At 41.5% G+C, this 14,164-nt stretch overlaps 1 protein-coding gene across 1 annotated transcript in view; it reads left to right on the forward strand.

Annotated features, from left to right (window-relative positions):
* The first annotated feature begins 413 nt into the window (after positions 1-413).
* Positions 414-14,164, forward strand: part of xirp2a (xin actin binding repeat containing 2a) — a 62,278-nt gene continuing 48,527 nt past the window's right edge. The window contains exon 1 of the mRNA XM_086044276.1: positions 414-697. Within this exon, the coding sequence (XP_085900402.1) occupies positions 503-697 (195 nt within the window). The 5' untranslated portion in view covers positions 414-502. The remainder of the gene's footprint in view (positions 698-14,164) is intronic.

The following is a 14,164-nucleotide window of genomic DNA, read 5'->3' on the forward strand; positions in this document are numbered from 1 at the left end:
TTAGCAGGATCAAATTTGATGGGCTTCACTCTACAGTCATGCTGTATTAGGGTAAGCATGTTGTTATAAGCGTCACAACAGTTGGTATATACTGGACATTTATTGGCTTGACTTTTTTAGTTTCTGAGAAAAAGACTTCCTAGGATATTTTTCTCAGACCCAAATATAACAAAAAGTAGTCATAACGGCCTCCTGCAAGAAAGGGTCCCTTTAAGGTTAATCGTATTGAATCAGAACAGCCACTCTGCTCCATTCTTTTCTCTGGCAGCCTCACTCTTTTTCCCTCTGTGTGTGTAATTACAGGGAGGATGAGGGAAAAAAACATTGGCAAACTTTCCCTTTCTCCTCCTCCTTCCAGCCTGCTGAACGTGTGGAGCTCCTTGCACAAAGACGAACCCTGCAACAATCTTTCATTCACCTTCTCTTTGTCCCTCATCTCGTCACCCACACGATACACTTCCTCTTCTGAAGGGAAGGTGGGTGATACGGTTTCTTGAGGACAATGGAAATTCAATCAGGAAATGGAGAGGGGGCAGCGAGCCCAGCGTCCTCAGGCATCCACCCCCAAGGCCAACATGGGTCACAGGTAGAGACATCAGAAGACCCAGTGCTCAAAGAGGACCTGCAAGCTGCTAAGAAGATTGAAAGGTTTGACATCCCGCTTGACAGTCTGAAGAGGATGTTTGAGAAGTCAGCCGTGAGTAAATCAACTTTGAAATTCCCTCTACTTAGTTTAATTTCCACTTTTTTTGCATGTCACCAGAGTCAGACGTTTGTCGTATGCCTTGCACTTTCAGTTGAATATGTCGCCTAGATGGATGAGTTTCATGAGAATAGCATTTCAAGGGGGAAGCTGAAAAAGAAATGTGAAAAATGTATGCAGAAGCCACAAGTAGCAGGCCAAGCATCTGGTAGACAGATCACTGTGGGGAAATTACACGCTTGGAAATTTATCACCTCCCCCACATTTTTTAATTTTTATTGTTGTTTTTGTTTATTTGTTGTTGTGCAAAAACTACATCACTAATTAATTTCCTCAAAAACACACCCCTCCAGGAAACACTGAAAAACAATGCAGTATTTTCTTACATGCCCTTTCAGTTCTTAGTGAATATTGTATGAATCGTGTGTAGCAAGTGGTGACATACGTTAAAGCATTGGTAGCTAAAGAGTTGAAAACATTATTGGACTAATTATATCATTTGGTTGAATTGAGCGGGGAAGAACACTAAGTTAGAGTGCTCATCTCTCCTGCTCTGTTTTTCCATTTCAGCTGGCAACCTGAGAGGAAAGTCTCACTCACATTTTCCTAATATCTAATGATGACTTTGAGGAGCCCAGACGGCCCACTTTTTGACCCACTGTGGTTGTCAAATTTATTGCAGCAAGTTTTGGGTTGATGGTGAATGGAAACTTCAACATGATCCAAATGTTTTTCCCAATGCCAGAACACAATCCTTAACCGCAGCATTCTGGGGAACGTAGTCATGCAGTGCCAGTCAGTGGCACAGAGACAAGTACAGTGTCACTGGATAGTGCCATTCAACACCCTGTTATTTGAGACAGATGGTTAAGAAGGATTTCAAAATAACCCGGTAATTGGTAAGTCGGCTGTAACTGGACTCACATCAAACATCTCTAAAAAGAGAGTGACCAAGGATCACTTGATGTCACATCTGGCAACCGATGTATAAATATTCCGCACAGATGACTGTGGCTAATGATCTGCATCAAAAACAAAAAACAGGTACCACTGCATAGTTGAAGGGTCTTTGTTCTTCTCAGTGTAGCTGAAAAAAGCTGATACTTGCTTCAAGCGTCTAGACTAACCCTGTTTTTGTCATTTAATCTTTTCTGGCAATAGAAACAATGATAATAGGAAACATCAAGATATTTTTGGCGACAAATACCAGAATGTGACATCAAGCATTGTAGTTAATACTTGCTTCAGCGGTTCAACTCAATGTACTGCAAATGCCTGTGCCTCAGCCCCCACTCGTCGTTATCGCATTGCTTCCAGACACGGTAGCGTGCTGTTTGTAGTCACTTCTTTTTGTACTAACGTCATTGTCTCAACATGTTCCATGTGTTTAAAATATGTTTTACTCATTACAATTGCTTGTAACTTTACAGTTGTATGGAGTAGGCAACGCTGGCCAGTCACAACATTGGGTGCACCTTCCATCCATCCATTTATTGTAGCACTTGCCCTCATTAGGGTGCTGCTGGAACCTATCACAGCTGTCTTTGGGCAAGAGGCCCGGTGCGTCTTGGACAGGTTATGAACCAATCGCAGCTACAGTCTAGTTAGATTTTGTTGAAGAGTGGTTTAAAAATCTGCCTATACAAAGATAACAATGCCTAGTTTTAATGTAGTTCAGGTCCAAACCACTGCAGAGTAAATCAACGAAAATAAATTTCTTCTGTATGTATATAAATAGTACCTCTCAGATTAATTGATCATAACTTTGTAAAGGGACAAATCTTGTTATAGTTCTTGCTTTGGTTGTCATTTTAATGTAGGCTTATACGGGGGTGGACTGGGCCCGAAATTCAGCCTGGCAATTTGAGATGGACGTGAGCGAAGGCCAAACATTTTTTTGTTACCCCTGCTGCATGGTGAAGCCCAGAATACTAACCAATCAGCGGTGACAATGATTTTAGGTTTTAAGTGTCATCATTTTTGTAATACAGGTGCTATGCATAATACCGCTGTCTACAGCAGCCTGACACGAATCTCTACTGATCTGATTATTGCTTGTCCCTGCTCCATTCTCTTCCTTCTCCACCTTCAAGATCAGCACCACCTCCTCACCGGCACTGCCATGACTGGAGTCACACAATCCCTCAATAATCCCTCTGCTGTTGACCTTCACTACTGATATTTCTGCTGCTAATAACTACAACAATAATCATAATGTATTATGTATTAAGCTCTTAATACACAAAGGCATGGAAGAAAGGCCAGGCATAAATCACACACACTCACAAACACACGCGCACACACACCACACACACGCACACACTTTTCCATGGCTTTCCCATGTCAGAGTGATCCAGCTCATTTGTTCACACATCAAATAATATGTAAATATCCCTTTACTGCTTAAAGTGCAATATTAACTAATCACAAAATCAGATCACAGAGACTTCGTCATTTTCTGCTGGTAAACTGAGCACAAGCATCCGCCATGTAATTGGTAAGGGACTAAAGTACTTAAATTTTTTTGCATTAATTGAAAAGTGTTGCCAAATCATTTGCACAAGAAATGCATGGTCTGCTAGGGATAATATTTCACAATTTTACCACCTGATGTCCTGGATCCAGCATCTTAAAAGCCATCCCAACTAAAAAGCTCTGTTGGCTTTGCGTCATTACAGTGTATTCTCACCTGCCAACTTGTTTTATGGCATTCATTTTGCTATCTTGCTATATTAGAAAGCTGCAGAAAAGGGAACATGAGATGAGCCTACACCAATCAGATCTCAGCGAAAAGGACAAATCTAATGAGCTGGTGCTGGTGGGGGAGGCAGATCCGACGCGCTCAGGGCTTGTTACTCTGCTGCTTTTGTTGGTCGCACAACAACAAGCAACTGCCCAATGATGCATAAACACATCGCGGCCTGCAGACTTACTTTTTGTTGTGTCTGACACAGTACTACTCTGTAGTACTCTGGAGCACACTTCACCAGCCATGTGCACTGCAGCCCCTTGGCGTGAGCACTGTTGTGCAGGCTACCCTATGTCATCCTGTATTTGTTGAACAGTTGTCCGCAATTGTCTTTTGTGAGATGGCTGTATGAATCGGGAACGATACAGAAATTGGCGCCTATTGAAATAAATGAATAATAATAAATAAATAAATTGCTGGGCCATGTGGGTTAGGACCTGGAATGGACTGGCCTTTCGGGAGCCATCTCGAATTTTCCAATGGTCACCACACCCCTGGTCTATTGGTATATCTAATGTCTAACACTAATGCTGTCAGCAGGCTATATCAAGAGTGCTTATGATTTTTAGATGGTAAGACCATCTTAAGGCTTTGTCAGCACATATGTGGGCAGTTTCTCAGGTTCCCAGCAAGATACTAAAGCTTATAAAACATGACCTTGTTCAAACTGCTCAAACGCCTTCATAAGGCAAAGCTTAATATTTGATGATGGTTTTTTTCCTCTCCACTTTTTTCTTGCTGTGCCCCATTTCAATTATTCAAATGATGCCATGTCATTGGTTGGGCAGATTGACACACTCCCAAGTGGTCATGGAGCTTAAGTCCCCACTGTGGAAGTACAGTCTGCTTCCATTAAGCCCGAGCATAAGGTGATGCACAGCTTTATCTGCAGTGCAAAGAGCGTGTTTTCATTGCAGGATGAGCTTCGGTGGACACGGGTATGTGTTTACAGCATGCATCTGACCTTCTGGTCATCACTGTGCACATAAGGAAGAATGCACACATGGAGATTCACATGCATGATACAGACAATATCATCTCTTATCATGCCGGGGTCACATATACACTGTGAATATACTGTATGTACTCCTGCAAAGTATGACAACCAATTTAAGTACTATAGAGGAGCACTCAGTTAAGTACAGACCTCTTCCAAGGCCCTAAACATAACCATTCTGTCTTGTTTGATGAATTTATGATGTGTGAGGCTATGCTGTTGCACTATGGCCCTGTTGGTGCAACGACCTGCTGAATGTGGCTGGCCTCAAGTCCAGTGTTTTCAAACTGAATTTAATGTATACTTGCTTCCTGCATGCCACTTATGGATATCAGTTGTGTAGTTTCTGCACAATACTGCAAACTAATAAACAAACAAATGGCGATGTCCCCAAATAGTGGCCTCCATTCTAGTAGGATGCCTTTTCCATTTGAACAAAGACCTCGGCTGAAATGCTTGTAAATAGTTTTGCAATGACTAATACAAAGACGGCCTACAGTGCAGTGGAGTGCAGAGCACTGTGGCGTAAAGTGGTTAATAATATTATAATATAATAAATAATATAAATAATAATAAATAATATAGCAGTAATACATATAAAGGAATTAATAATAATAATAATAATATTACTACTACTACTGCTACTACTACTAATAATGTCATGTCATGTCATCTTCCAAACCGCTTATCCTATACAGGGTCGCGGGGATTTTTGCTGGAGCCTATCCCAGCCGTCAATGGGCGAAGGCAGACTACACCCCAAACTGGTCGCCAGCCAGTCGCAGGGCACAACTACTAATAATAATAATACAAAATAAAACATTCAACATTGATCTAAAAATAATGTTTCTGTCATATGGTAAGTATAGAATATGTAACATAATTATGTAACATATACTTGTTGTTTTTGTAGATTGCAGAGATACGTTTATGTCCTTTTTAGCTGACAGTAACAAAATTTTGGAAACACCTCACAAGTACACACCACTCGTTCAGGGTGTCACATACTCATTGGATTACACTGGTATTATTTGTTTATCATTACATAACTACATAATCCAAAACAACATTGTTATTGTACCATTTACTTGAACTGCACCGTACGACCAACTCGTCGTGATGTTCCGCATGGATGTATTGGCGGCCATTGGCCAGCGGGTGGTAGTGTGGCATCGATGGGCTTGGATGACATTGCAACACAAACCTTATTATCTCGGTTATTATCACCGCGAAGGGGTTAAATTCATTACTTGTATGAATGTATGCATCAGTCTGTCAGATTATTACAATTTACATGAAAAGTGCCTCTTTCTGGCCGTCTTGGTATATTTGAAACATTCCTAAATGTTTTAGGAAGATGTGGTTACACCAGACACCATAAAGATGATAATTATGAGGAATTTTGTCACTTGATTCTTGTCTTACTGGCAGGGTAACATGACATCACGAGGTACACATTTAGAGAGCACAGCTGGTGGTCTGTATGTTTTCTCAATATATTTCATAAATGAACTAGCCCTGAACAGCGCGCGAACAGATATTTAGTTTAGGTTTTCGAATTCCTGTTTAGCCTCTGCGAGCTGTCTGCCTCTATGTTTTTATTTTGTTATTAAAGCGGAAGTCAACCAAAACATATTTTTCTCAAGAATATCTTCCCAGCAGGCCCACTATTTTGCGTTTGTGGAATATAAGTTAAGCAGCAAAATGCACTCATGTTTAGCCATCTCATTTTGTCTTATGTCGACTGAAAAAGACATCACAACTGCTCACAACGATCAATCACGGCTGACCTGTTTTCTGAATCTAAGCCGTGATTGGTCGTTGTGAGCAGTTGTGATGTAATTTTCAGTCGACAGAAGACAAAATGGCCGCCCCCGGAGATGGCTAAAAACGAGTGCGTTAACACTTATTCCACAAACGCAATATTTATCAGAGTGCCCTGTTTCGACTAGTGGGCTTGCATAGAACATATTCTTCAAAAAAAATGTTTGCGTTGACTCCTCTTTAAGCCACTAATTGAAGTAAAGCCTGTACAATTAAAATGTTGTTTGGTCAAAACACATATGCTGAGAGAGAGGCATGGGACAATAGCCAGTCCACGAGGGAAGCCAAAAATCCATACGCCAGCATCCTTGATTGCACTCAGTTAAATTTTAAGCAAACCAAAAGCACAATGTGTCTGTGAAAAATGGATACAGACTTGATGAGGACACTGGCGTCTCCATCAAGTCTATTGAGCTCGTAAAAATTCCATTAACTTTTACCAGGCATCTCTAGCGTCTCTCTTTCACTGATTCAAATCTTTTAATGGAGCTGGCAGCGGGGCCCAGTGTGTGCCCATTGCAAATGTGCTCTGTGATGATGACTTGTCCGCTTGGGCTCTGGCAATGGTTGTAGTGAGTCTGTCATTGGTCTTCACTTGGCCCGTCTTGTTTGTGAGTGTGCTCTGTCAGAAATATGGGTCAAGGGCAGGTTGAGTATAGGCTTGCTGGGACCTCATCTAAATCCAGCGCAGTCGGTAGAACCACAGGTCTAATGCCATTTTGGTAAATTTGATCGGGGGACAAGCAGAAAGATTCTGAGCCTCATGGACATATGAAAAAAGAGGGCATCAAACCTCTGAATGAATCAATTAATCTAAATATTATTACTATTATTATTAAGAGGATGATGATAATGATGATTGTTTAAAAATCATCCCACTGCTAATTTTGCACATCTTCCAAATACTGTACATATTTGCTGTCTCACCACCCGTTTGCACTAACAGTTAGTTTAAGATAAAAGGGCGTATCAGCTATTGTAGACACACTTTTTTTTGTCATTCTGGAGGCTCCTTGCCATCTCCCATCTCTGCCTGGCATCACACATAAAGAGAATCTGTCTCCATGTCGAGATTTCCAGTGACAATGTTCAGCTGCTTATCTTGTTGGACCTCATGATGAGAAAAACTGACTGAGAAGCAGAGCTTAGATGCACATTGAACAAGAGGTTTGACAAGACTGAGGAGCGACAGCCATGCAAAGACCTTGTATGCCACCCTCTGTGCTCTGCATGATACTGGGAATCCGTAGACTGTGATCCTCTATGTTCATGAAAGTGACGCATGCACGTACACACACACGCACACACACACACACACTCCCACACACACCCGCACACACACACAGTTGAACAAGTGAAAAAGTGCATTAATAATGATTAGGATTTCTCCCCAGCTTGTCTTAAAGGCCAATCGGTGACTTGAAGTCCATTAACTAAAAAAAAAAAAATCCTTTGAATTTTTTAAATTCGAACATGCACATTGTTTGCACATGATTAAAATAGTTTGAATTAACTTGTGGCGGCTCCTCAATAGAGCCAGGGCGCTGCCTAACGCCCTGCTGAGTTACAGCGAAAGGGACAAAAATTAAATAAGGAAAATGAAAAAAATCATAATACAAATACTTCAAAGTATAATATCTGTTTATACATGAGCAGGATCAATGGTATGCAGTCATTGATGAGTAAAATTGATGCGTTGATGTCTGGCATCTGAAGTGATGACAACAATAGACTCTTGTTAAAAGTGAGACATGTACAGTAGGTCCTTATGGAATAGACACGCATTGGGCAACGTCGGGCACTGAATTCTGCAGCCCCCGGTCGATAACGTTTAAACGGAGTTATCGTCAAAGCTGACATCATTTTCTGTTCTGTCCCGAGTGGCTTTAGCGTTCTACCAGAACTGGCACATTCAATATGGCCACCACATCTACTTGGCAGCTGGCACGTTGATGTGGCGACCATATTAGCTCTCCAACAGTGTATCTGGTTCTGTCTTCATATTCGACTCAGTGAAGTAATTTCAAAATATTTCGAGAGGAGGACATGAACCCTGGGCTGCAAGGACAAGATCATGTATGGTGGATTTGTGGACTTAATCATAGGTTTCTTCAACAAAATTTCAGACATACAGGCTAGTGCAACTCGTCTCTTGGACTATCTTTAGAAAGGCTTTGGCCTTGTTGTGTATGCTGACGGGGTGGCGGACTGGTTAGAACAAATGGCTTCATCAGTAAGGGTGATGATTTTTCTGGCAGGACTTCGATCCCCAGCTGGACTAACTATATGATTATTTAAATACCTTCAAATTGAATGTCATATAATAATAATTTAGTTAAAACTCAACTCAGCTTTATTCATACAGCATTGCACAACAACCGCAGCTGTATGAAATTGCTGTACATAAATGATAAATGAAAATAGTTAAAACAGTCATACAATCATAAATAACTAAGTACATGAATGTTAAAATGTAAATCTATATTATATAAATCATATAAATATAATATAATATCAACATATTTTTTACAGTGCCTGTCCTGGTGAAAATCTGACCAGCCACCACTGAAATTAAAATGGAGGAAAAGAGGTGAACATTACATCAGTTTATCACATTTTAATCATGTCCAACCGAGAATTAAGTACTTTTTTCAATGGAGCTCTATAAAGAAGTTGGAAAACATCTAGCAAGCATCCATAGTGTCAGCCAATGTTACTTCCTTGGGCAGCTGTACAGAGTTTTCGGAGAAGCTAAAAACAGAGGCACATCCCACAGCCACATGGTAAAGCGTCATGTATAAATAGTAGTGCGTGCTGATGTGGTCAGTGGTGCTCACTGAACATCAAGATAGTATCAAGCATGATGAAAGAGAGTGAAATATGATTTATATTCTGAAAGGATGGAGTCAAAGCAGTTTTTAAAGACCAGACTGCTGGACTGAACGGAGGACTCTGGAAAAGAAGGATGACGATGCATTTAAAAAAAATAAGCACTGGGATGGACAGAATAGAAATGAAGCTCACATTTGAGCAAATCAATCATGATGAAACATTACAGTCACACAAATATGCACGCACACACATGCGTGCACACAACCTTCCCACACACTCACACACAGACACACTCACGCAAACACACACACACACGCACAAATACACACCCAGAAACAGGGTGCATATAGCATGGTAACCTTTGGAATGACATTGAACTCATTGATCAGAACCCCACTGTTTTTGTGCTGCTTTGCAATGTGCTCCTGTTAAAATTGGAATCGGAATGAGTCATCACTTCTAAGAGCCCCCATGACGCTGCCAGCAATTGTCAGTTGGGGGTGTAGTGGGTGGCCTCTGGTGTGTAATTACGGGACTATATCTAAACCCAACTGCTTGTCTGGGGCTATTTGCATGTAGAGCCAAAAGAAAGTGTAGAATTGTAAATAAAACAAAGAAAAATGTCACGTATTACCCCTTAAGGCCGGAAGCGCATATCCACGTTTCTACCACTAAAGCCGGGAGCGCTGTTGCGTGTTTCTACCTTCAAAGCGGGGAGAGCGTCTCCATCATTTTCTTTTTTTAATCCAATTCTCGGTCTTCTAGTCAATAAAATGCATTGGAATATATATGTGACGGTGTCGGGACTCTTCGGAGGATGTTGGTAATGTCCGCTAGTAATGGCCGTCGAAGTGAAAAAGACGACGCGCCTGTGGACCTTGCTATTTTGCGGGTTTTCTTAACGTTTTTCTTACTCCTAAATCGGACCAGAAATAGTGCAGAGCATGCTCCGCTCAAATTCATTTATTAGTGCTCAGCATTTATTCTTCATCATGCATATTAAAAGTTTAATTTATTCAGTATAATACGTGTTTAGAAGGGTGGGGATCATGTGTGTTTGTTGGGGGGTAGAGGGGTTGCAATGGCTTAATAGAAAGGCCCATCCCCACGAAATAAAGGAAGTTAAAAATCAAAAAATACATTAAAAAAACTCTCAACCTCTACTTTGCAGAAATCCATCTATTGTTGGTGGGGCTTGGAATGTACACTCTAAAAACAGTTGGGTTAAAAATAACACAATTTGCAAAAATAACGCAAGAAGGTGGGTCAAATTGACCAAGTTAGCGGATCGGTACATTTTTGACCCCAAATTGTGTTCTTCTCAACCCAATTGTTTTTAGAGTGTATCACCTGCGAAAAGTGAGGGAACACTGTACATGCTCTTAAGTGAGTTGTCTCAATACTTTTACTTTACTTTTCAATACTTTTGTCTGTGTCGTGTAAAATGTGCTGATAGTGTTGAGCGGATGTTTGGGAATCTGCATTTGACAGAAGACAACCTCAAAGGTACTGGAAAGGGGATCCAGACAAGCATTGCATTGCTTTTACAATGCCAACAAAGAGTGTGAACTGACAACACATCTACTGTTGATGATGCTCATGCAGAAATGGGTATGAAAATCCCCCATCTGGCAGCGCGATAGCTTCATTTGTCTGCTTTGCTAAAAATGAAATCATAGGCTCTCTTTGTGCAAGCTTTGGCTTCCCATATCACATGTTGGTCTGCCCTTTACTTTTTGCATCTTTCGCTTAGCCCTCAAGTTTCTATGATTCCTTCAAGCTTAGTATTTTTCACACCATTTCCTCAGCCTTTCCCTCGTCTCATCACTCTTACTCAACTTAGTCTCCTCTGTGCTTGTGTTTGTATCGGAATGTCTTGCAGTAGCTGTGTTTAACCATAATGAGGGCAAGCGGAATTGTGCTGCTGCATGAGAAAAATATTTATTTGCTTATTTAGTTTTAAAGGAGTCCTTATTCCACTGAACAGCACGCACTGTTTGCAAAGAGGGAAAGCAGATACCGAACAGTCCCCGAACTCTGAGGGAGGGGAAGAGGGATTGCATGAAAGCCTGGATGACCTTCTAAAGAAGAATGCTCACAATTGCATAATATCAACAGAAGGCATGTGATATTGGAGAGAGGAGGGCAAGTGATTAGCTTTGACGTCAGGGAGACAGCATTAATATGCTTGTGGAAGTAAAGTTACACACAGGCTTGGGGGTGACGGAATGTTATGTATTAACGATACCCCAATATTTTAACTGTACGCTGTTAGAGTTAGAGGGGAAAATAGCATGTAATCAGATTACAGGTACGTTTATGAAAAAATACGATTATTTCACGCCGGCACGGTGGTCGACTGGTTAGCACATCCGCCTCACAGTTTAGAGGTCGTGGGTTCGATCCTGGCTCCGACCTCCCTGTGTGGAGTTTGCATGTTCTCCCCGTGCCTGCGTGGGTTTTCTCCGGGTACTCCGGTTTCCTCCCACATTCCAAAAACATGCATGGTAAGTTGATTGGACTCTATAAATTGCTCCTAGGTGTGATTGTGAGTGCGGATGTTTGTCTCTGCAATTGGCTGGCAACCCATTCAGGGTGTCCCCCGCCCACTGCCCGAAGACAGCTGGGATAGGCTCCAGCACGCCCCGCGACCCATGTGAGGATAAGCGGTATCGATAATGGATGGACGATTATTTCACAACTTTACATTTTCAATGCTGAGAGGCCATCGGCATGTTTGTTCATTTGAGGGCAACAACTGGATATACAGTATTGTATTAATACATGTAGTTCAGGGGCGCCAATTACGTCGATCGCAAAGGCATCGTGGGTAGATCACCAGCCTATCATCTGTCCTCACTACTGTATTGCTACCTACGTTCACACCAACTGCGTTGGGAGCGTTTCTGGCGGTGCGTTTCAACTGGAGTCAATGTAGTTTGCGCGGGCGGGCGCCGTTACGTGCGGGCGCCGTTACGTGCGGGGTGGCGCGAATGATGTATTTGAAGTGGTGGGACGCAGAGCGAAGCACCGGAAATCCGTCCATTCGCTCCATTGGGCGCGTATAAACAAGTCTACTTTTTTGCAAGTCCGCCTCGCGGCAGCCAGTTACCTTCGGGCATACTACGTCACACACAGCCACACAGCGTCTTGTTCACTCGGCGGCTTTTTTTTTTAAACAGTTTGTGAACTTTACCAAGACAGCAATATTGATAGCATTAGCATAGTGTGCAAAAAAGTTGACTTGTTTTATACGTGCCAAATGGAATGAATGCGGGGATTGTTGTTGCTGCAAATCTGCTTGAGGCTGGCTATCAGCAGCTACTGTCCGGACTATGCGTCCCCGGTTAATTCCATTCAGTGCAAGTCATCAGAGTAAGTTAATTACAAAACATTTTTTTGTTGTATTGTGCTATATAGGTTGATGCAGTCATGCAAGGTACACCAGCATATACCGTACATACAAAAATATATCTATATATTCAATATATTTATAAATAATGTGTTTTGCATTTTTAGTAGGTGGTAGATCATTTTGACTCAGTCATGTCATAAGTAGCTCTGAGGCTGAAAAAGGGCGTCACTGAACGAGCAGATCACGTACTGTATGTATGCCTTGATCGCGTACCAAGAAAATCCATCAAACCGCTCCAATTCTTTGGAGAATTCATATTTTCCAATTTAAATTTGGAATTAATTAAAAATGATAGCGTAAACATCTCATCATTATTATATATTGTCAAGTTCAAGTATGGCATCATCCATCCATCCATTATTGATACCGCTTCTCCTCACAAGGGTCGCGGGGCGTGCTGGAGCTTATCCCAGCTGACTTGGGGCAGTAGGCGGGGGACACCCTGAGTTGGTTGCCAGCCAATCGCAGGGCACACAGAGACAAACATCCGCACTTACGTATGGCATCATACTGTCCACAATTTTAAGAGATTTACAGCACTTGTCTTTCGTAAGAAAAAGCATTCCATTTAATCAACATGGGCCCAACCATGACTCCCAAAGGGACAACTCTGGATTTCAAAATGGTGAAAAAAGGTCTGTTTGTCATAGACTTGAACACTGGCTTATTGTTTTTGTTATTGAGTGATGTGGGCTGCTGGAATGATTGGCTGAAGATGGTTTACCCAGTGCAGTGCAGTGCACTGTGGGTTATGTTTGAGAGCTGCCACTTGTATGCTGTGCCAGAAAAAAAGCAGTAAGGTAAAGGCACTTTATACACCCAGCGGCAATTGGCCAAAGAAGTGTAACAGCGGTTTGGATTGTTTTATGCTGCATGTGTTACAGATAAAAGGAACAATATTTTAAATGATTTTCCCAAATTGTGAGTGGCTTATTTTCTTGGCAGGCTCCGTTGAGTCACGTACTGGCCACTAGAGCCTGCATTACTCAACAGATATCATCATTAAAAGGCATCTCCCAGGCATTACATTAACTGTTTCCTGCAAAATGTCAAGATTACGTGAACAACCATTTGGATGAAGGATTGGTTACAAATTAAACACTCATTTGAGAAGACATCCCCAGCAGGATGGAGAGATGGCAAAAAGTAAATTTATGCTTCTTTGCATGTGCTTTGTGGTTTGATTAGCAATTTATTGTTACACTATTTATATGAGATTCATTTACAAATGAACGCTGGAGGTTCTGTAGTATAGTATAAGTATAATATGCTTTCTTTTTCAAAATTGTGGAATTTGTATGTTTCTTATTGAAATACATGGGCTAGATGGGAAGTGTGACAGTGAGCAGTTTGCCTCACCTCAGATTGTGCCGTAAAAAAACCCCACATCTTTTATTTTTTCTTGCTTGCTTTCCTTCCTAAAAAGCCAAACCATGTTAAAATGCAGATTTCTAACTATAAACAAGACGACTTGTCAAGTGAAGTAGTTCAAGCCAAAATCAAGTGTTTTTATTGTTTTTAGAGTGAAATGAGAGGTGCCATTGAATTGCGGATTGACGGCACTTTTTGTTCAATACCTTCAGGTTCCAGCGCACTTGTGCCCGGTGTTATTTCTTACGTTGAAACAACTGCAAACAAGCACAT

The sequence above is a fragment of the Filicampus tigris genome, chromosome 1 (assembly GCF_054856515.1).
Source record: "Filicampus tigris isolate MCC_2025a chromosome 1, RoL_Ftig_1.0, whole genome shotgun sequence".
NCBI classification, from domain to species: domain Eukaryota; kingdom Metazoa; phylum Chordata; class Actinopteri; order Syngnathiformes; family Syngnathidae; genus Filicampus; species Filicampus tigris.